This window comes from Poromitra crassiceps (genome assembly GCF_964638095.1).
Source record: "Poromitra crassiceps genome assembly, contig: HAP1_SCAFFOLD_1448, whole genome shotgun sequence".
In the NCBI taxonomy this organism is placed as follows: Eukaryota; Metazoa; Chordata; class Actinopteri; order Beryciformes; family Melamphaidae; genus Poromitra; species Poromitra crassiceps.
In genome coordinates this window covers 1-7500 of record NW_028150964.1, presented here as the reverse complement: position 1 = coordinate 7500, position 7500 = coordinate 1, and the positions used below count along the sequence as shown (strand labels likewise).

General features: G+C 48.5%; 1 protein-coding gene across 1 annotated transcript in view; it reads right to left on the bottom strand.

Moving 5' to 3' along the window:
* The window catches only part of LOC310771887 (inactive phospholipase C-like protein 1), a gene marked incomplete at its 5' end in the record, with an annotated part of 19267 nt that extends 12495 nt beyond the window's left edge, over positions 1-6772 (bottom strand). Inside the window, 3 exon segments of the mRNA XM_083664389.1 lie at positions 2574-2750; positions 3389-4508; positions 5529-6772. Of these exon segments, the coding sequence (XP_083520515.1) occupies positions 2574-2750; positions 3389-4508; positions 5529-6772 (2541 nt within the window).
* Positions 6773-7500: the final 728 nt, after the last annotated feature.

Sequence of the window (7500 nt, the reverse complement as noted above, 5' to 3'; positions counted from 1 at the left end):
TTAGATTAGATGTTCTGTTTGCATCCACAGGCTGCCGGTGCGCCCCTTCCGCTATCGCTATTGGATAAATAGACCCCCGCGCGCTCTCCTGTCTCCGCTCGGTGCATCTGACCTGAGCTGTGTTTCTCGTCTCCCAGCTCCGTGGCGCTTCCTGCTTATTCAGCTCATCCATCATGACCATCAAAATGGGGTTTTCTTTAATAATTAATTTTGTTTTACGTTACCCTCGATTGCATTAACGGTCACGGTGCACGTTTCCCCCAAGGTCAGAAGTGTATAATACTAGAAAACCCTCATGGTGCTGTGTGTTTATTAATAATTACTATAAGCTTTCAGTGTGCTCCATGTCTCACACACACACGCGCACGCGCACACACACACACACACACACACACACACACACACACACACACACACACACACACACACAAACATGTCGTGTGTGTGTGTGTGTGTGTGTGTGTGTGTGTGTGTGTGTGTGTGTGTGTGTGTGCACGCCAGGACACGCCAGGTTGGCCTTGGCTGCTGAAAGCCCTGCGGCGCTTATTTCAAATGAATTACTAACATTTCTAAGCAAACACACTGCTCCTGAAAAGAGAGAAGAGGAGGTGTGTGGGCAGTGTGGCATCCCTATTCTTACAGGTTCCTTATATTAACATCTTCTTGATTATATTCATACAGACATATCCGCCTTATTTTTGAATGCCCCACTGTAAAAAATAATTATGGGTACAAGGTCCAGTTTAACGTGACTTGATTGTTGCAGCTTGCCATTTCCTTTGTTATACTCTTTGGCTGCAGACCCGAATTATAAACCGGAAACCGGAGTACGTTATAAAAGTTATAAATATAGTCACGTTATAAACAACTAACCAACGCTGGGGGTCCGTATGGAAACTGTGTTACTCGAAATGGTTAAAAGTTAAATCAATTTGGTCATTCAGTGGCGTTTTACTGCCATGTAAAGTAACTAACGCTAGCCGCTAGCATTAGCCACAGTAGCCGACGACTACCCATAATGCATTATGCGTTATCCCAGCACCCGAACGACATTTAATGCATAAAATAAAGTTGAAAACGAAAACCAGATTTCTAAATAGCCGATATTTATCGTTATTTGATAAACTGGGCACACAAGAGTAATCTAAATGGTTACTTTGACCGTCTACATTTTTTTCTAAACTTATAAGAGTGACATATTAACCCAGGGGTGGCCAAACTACGGCCCGCGGCCCAACTGCGGCCCGCTGCCCGTTTTTAAGTGGCCCGCCATGAATTTAGCAACCAAAAAAACCCAGAAAAACAAAAACAAAAAAAAACGATTCCCCCCTTTTCGTTTTTTTCAATTTAAAACCATTGAAAACGGGTTATTCTTGAGTAAGAAGTGCTGCGACTGTGTGGACACGCGGCGTGAGGCAGTTTGCATCAGGGCGTAGAGAGGTGAAGTATAGTTAGGTTGCACTGTAAGTGTTTCTGCATGTGTTGTAGCTGGTGGGCGTGGCTAGTATCCAGTGTCTGAGCTTGGCTGCTGCATCAGAACCTACAGGCCTGTGATTTGAAGAAACATGAGAGCAGGCTGATACACACACTTAAGCAGGCCGCATGGCCACTTGCTCGCTCTGTTTGCTTCTGTTTGCTCTGCAACCATCATCTCTTCTCTACTCGACACGTCATCCTCCTCCTATTTACCCCAAAATGTGCGCAATCTGTCGCTGTGACTCCAGCGAGTGTGCTCTGCAAAGCCATGCCTGCAATGACAGTTCTGAAGCACACAACTGTGACTTTGTCATAACATTCAAATACTTCTGAGTTCAATGGGATATTCAGATAGAGTTGTGGTTGCCTCTATGACTCATTTATTGAGTGTTAGCAGAGGTTACTTTTTTTTTTTTGAATTTTCTTTTGCAGGACGGCCAAAACCATGCATTCAACTGACTTCACTTTGTTTCTCTATTCAGCGAGAGAACCCCGTTATCGCATGAAGAAAGTTCATTATTCATTTAAATTGTCCCGTGTCGTCATTGTGGAGGTATGCCTGCTCTAAGACAGAGTGCTGCACACACACACACACACACACACACACATGCACACAGAGCGCACACACACACACACACACACACACACACACACACACACACACACACACACACACACACACATGCACACAGAGCGCACACACACACACACACACACACACACACACACACACATGCACACAGAGCGCACACACACACACACACACACATGCACACACACACACACACACACACACACACACACACACACACACACACACACACACTTGACGTGCCAAAGAGAAGATGAGAAATCAATTGTGACAGCTTGTCATTATGACTCCGCCTCACTAATACAGGAGGAGTATTAGAAAGCAGAAACAGCAGCGTTGAATTTAATGCATACATCAGCATATTCATGGGACGGCCATCTTTGAATCTTGCCTCCCATCTAGTGCAACGCTGAGTCAATGGAGATATTCACAGTAAATGGAAAACCACGAGAAGGAAAACCCACAAATAACCAAGCAGTTACTTGACCGCATCATAATGCCTTACCTGAAACTCAAAGGTCTCGTCGAACAGTGGGTCGTCCTGGTTCTGCGCGGCGGTGCGGCTCCGCTGCTCGGCACAGTCAGCCGGGACACCGTGCAGCTCCAGAACCACGTAGGGGTCAATGACCTCCCCTTTAGCCCCTGCTCCCTGAGGCTTGGGCAGGTTGTGGGCACTGATCACCTGCACAGTAGAACACAAAGCAGTTGTTTCTAGAGTACCGCGGGTACCCAGAGGTTAGCATCAGCGCAGGTACCCAGAGGTTAGCATCAGCGCAGGTACCCAGAGGTTAGCATCAGCGCAGGTACCCAGAGGTTAGCATCAGCGCAGGTACCCAGAAGGTAGCATCGCGCTGGTTCCCTCATCTGGAAGTCAATGGGATTTTTGTATAGGGATTTTGGTAAAAAGTTTATCTTCACAAATCAACACTACTTTTATGATTTCTGAAGCGTGATTTTCAGAAAACACTTCGAAAATCATAAAAGTGGCATTCATTCCTGAAGATTATCTTGCTGAACACAAAGACGGCCGTTTCATAAACGTTTGTTAACCACAGATCTTATTTCAGGCATCTCACCAAAATCCCCATAATCAAAGCAGCATCAAAAACCAATTCGCTTCGAGACGAGGGAACCAGGAAGTGCTAACTTCCAGGTTTTAGGACTCATTCCTGCAGCACTCGATTACTTTGTTATTAACTTCATATGTTTACTGGGTATTTGAGTATTATGATGACAAAGCATTTATCACAAATATGTTGCAGGCAGATTCATTGGAAAACAAAACACTGGATGGTGAATGTGCGACAGACATGTGTCCACCTTAACGCGTAGCGTGTGAGGAGGCACTCCTGGCATGCAGCCTTGTGTGTGGGCGCTGAAATACGACACCTCCTCCGTCATCACGGCCGGGCGAAGCACGTAGCCGCAGCCTCCGTTCTGGAAGAAGCGGCCTCTGTGGAGGTCCAGCATGGCTCCAGGGGTCTGCTGGTTCAGCGCCACGAGCTGGACCCCTCCTTTCCAGTAGCCCTGTGGGTTGGGGTTGCTGGAGTCCAGTCGCACCGAGCTGGGCCGCACCCGGGTCAGGGTGCGCTTGGTGAACAGAACCAGCTCCTCTGGGCTCTCGCTCGTCACCCGCCCGGCCTCCCCCTCCCCTAGGGAGCACAGTGTCCAATAGGGCGAGTCGGGAGGCATGGGTGTGCTGGGAGAGGCGGGAGTGCTGCACGGCGACTGCTGCTGAGCCTGCTTTTGACTGGCTTTGTGTGCGTAGAAGCTGCGGCTGCCCGTGCGGGCGATGCCCACCAGGTCGGACAGCTCTCTGCGCAGGCGGAGCCTCCTGGGCTGAGGGGGCGGAGGCACCACCAAGACCACGCCCAACTCCTCCTCACCGGGGATGGTCATCCTCCGTCCGGCCAGAGGCCCTCCTCCTCCTATCTCCTCGTCCTCCTCAGACACCTCCCCCTCAGAGCCGTCCTCCTCCTGAGGGAGCTTCTTGCCCACCAGCAGGATGCGTCCCTTCAGCTGCTCGGGGGAGGGTAAGGTCGTGGCTCGCCCTCCCAGGCTGACAGGCAGGGCCTCTGGGGTGTAGAGACGGAAGCCAAACACCTTCTTTAGGTGCTGTGCCAGGGTGCGCTGCTGGGCAGGGGAGCAGCGCTGACACAGGTACACCAGCAGGGGGTACTGGGAGGTCAGGAAGGCGTACTTATTGACCACCTCCAGAGCAGAGCGGATAGTGACGGGGGCGTGGTGGTGGTGGTGATGGTGGTGGTGGTGGCGGGGGACGTCCGGACCGTAGTCAACCCCGAGGAGAGGCTCCCCCTCTGGGCCGTCGGTCACCCCCAGCTCCAGGCAGCGGCAGCCAGTCTGCAGGGCCCTGGTCAGCCCCCCTAGGTCTGCTCTGCCGTGGACCTGGTCATCCAGCAGGTAGGAACGGTACGAGGCACTGAGGAAACAACCAGCAGCATTCCTTCAGACAGACTCACACAGTGATACAGATAATAATCCTGTTTCTAAATGACATCTACTGTAATAGCAACATTAAATAATAGCTGAAAGTATGCTGAGACATGCTTGGAGAACTGTTGCCAAAAAACAAATTCTGAAGGAATGGAAATCTCCCTCTCCACCCTCTTTCCAATTGTGGTTGACGCACATGACCTCTGTTATACGCATGGAGAGTCCTGAGAACCAATGCACTTAGAAAGTTTGTGACTATCTGGGACCCGTTTTTGGTCTACCTCAACGAGGCTAGGGGTGACGGGTGACTCGCCCGGCTGGCTTCCCATAGACCCCATCTCTCCCTTCTCCTGCTCTCTCCTCTGCTCTACCCTATATTTCTATATTTTCTATATTTCTCTATCAATTGTTCAAAGTGTTATCTTTATACTGTAATTTGCTACTGTTGTGTCAGCTAGAATTAGCTAAACATATTCTCTGTGAAGCCCTCTGAGACATGCTTGTGAATTAGGGCTATATAAATAAACTTGACATGACTTGACTTGACTTGACCCCTTGAGTGAAATCCCAAGTATATCGTTTACAAGAACATAAGCACCTTAGGTGGCTGGCGGCACCACTTTGTAATGTTGATTATATTGTTTTGTTTTGTTTTGTGTTTTTTTTTGTTTTTCCTTTCTTTCCCCTGTGTCTGAGCCTGTTTGTCTGTTTTGTCTTGTTTGTGTTCTATAAAAATTTAAAATATGAAAAAAATAAAAATAAAAATAAAATAATAATAGCTGAAAGTATCTTAGCTCTCGCAAAACGTCAGAGAACAGGCCAAAAAACAAATGACTCAAATGGACACGAGGCACCAACTCTTTAGCAGTACACAAGCATACTGGTACTTATGACTAACCACTGATTCATACCTGACTAATAAGATCATTTAAAGGAACAGTTCATCCCAGAATGAAACATCTGAGTAGATAATGGCAGACTGCATTTTTGGGGCAAACTGTGGAACCTGAAGACTACCTTCAATCTGTGGTGAGGCCTGACACATAATGGATCTGTGGTGAGGCCTGACACATAATGGATCTGTGGTGAGGCCTGACACATAATGGATCTGTGGTGAGGCCTGACACATAATGGATCTGTGGTGAGGCCTGACACATAATGGATCTGTGGTGAGGCCCTGACACATAATGGATCTGTGGTGAGGCCTGACACATAATGGATCTGTGGTGAGGCCTGACACATAATGGATCTGTGGTGAGGCCTGACACATAATGGATCTGTGGTGAGGCCTGACACATAATGGATCTGTGGTGAGGCCTGACACATAATGGATCTGTGGTGAGGCCTGACACATAATGGATCTGTGGTGAGGCCTGACACATAATGGATCTGTGGTGAGGCCTGACTCATAATGGATCTGTGGTGAGGCCTGACACATAATGGATCTGTGGTGAGGCCTGACACATAATGGATCTGTGGTGAGGCCTGACACATAATGGATCTGTGGTGAGGCCTGACACATAATGGATCTGTGGTGAGGCCTGACACATAATGGATCTGTGGTGAGGCCTGACACATAATGGATCTGTGGTGAGGCCTGACACATGATGGATCTGTGGTGAGGCCTGACACATAATGGATCTGTGGTGAGGCCTGACACATAATGGATCTGTGGTGAGGCCTGATACATAATGGATCTGTGGTGAGGTCTGACACATAATGGATCTGTGGTGAGGCCTGACACATAATGGATCTGTGGTGAGGCCTGACACATAATGGATCTGTGGTGAGGCCTGACACATAATGGATCTGTGGTGAGGCCTGACACATAATGGATCTGTGGTGAGGCCTGACACATGATGGATCTGTGGTGAGGCCTGACACATAATGGATCTGTGGTGAGGCCTGATACATAATGGATCTGTGGTGAGGTCTGACACATAATGGATCTGTGGTGAGGCCTGACACATAATGGATCTGTGGTGAGGCCTGACACATAATGGATCTGTGGTGAGGTCTGACACATAATGGATCTGTGGTGAGGCCTGACACATAATGGATCTGTGGTGAGGTCTGACACATAATGGATCTGTGGTGAGGCCTGACACATAATGGATCTGTGGTGAGGCCTGACACATAATGGATCTGTGGTGAGGCCTGACACATAATGGATCTGTGGTGAGGCCTGACACATAATGGATCTGTGGTGAGGCCTGACACATAATGGATCTGTGGTGAGGTCTGACACATAATGGATCTGTGGTGAGGCCCTGACACATAATGGTGAAAAGTAGGGTACTGAACTGGCCTCCTGCTATAGAGCTGAACAGTCACGTTTCATGTTTCTCACGCCGGAAGAGAGTTCAGTTCCCCACTCATTTTCTCCATAGACGTTTCGAAAAATCCTTATATAACGAGTTTTAAGGCTGGAACCAACCCGACCAGCGACCAGCAATTTCCCCCCCAAACCGGTCTTTCTTTTTTGTTTTTGCTCCAAGTGAAATGTTTTATGGTCAGTCACTGATCCAGTAGGTCACTGGTTGACTTGGTTCCAGCCTTAAAACTCGTTATATAAGGGTTTTTCTAAATGTCTATGGAGAAAATGAATGGGGAACTCTCTTCCGGGGCAACAAACGTCACCTGACTGTTCAGCTCTATTGGCTGGTCTCTGTGCTCTGTGATGTCACCCTAATAGGGTACAACAGGTGGTGACCTCACCTGGCTGTGATGTCACCCTCTATAGGGTACAACAGGTGGTGAAATCACCCTCTATAGGGTACAACAGGTGGTGACACCACCAGGCAACCAGCCAATAAGAGAAGGCCGGTTCAATACCTTATTTTTTGGGGGGGGGGGGGGGGGTTTTGGTAACATTTGGGTTTGGGTGTAGTTAAGGTCCTTACACATCAAGAGCGATGCGAATATACGGCACGAAATTGCGATGCGAGTTTTGACCCACCTGTCAATCACAACCACAG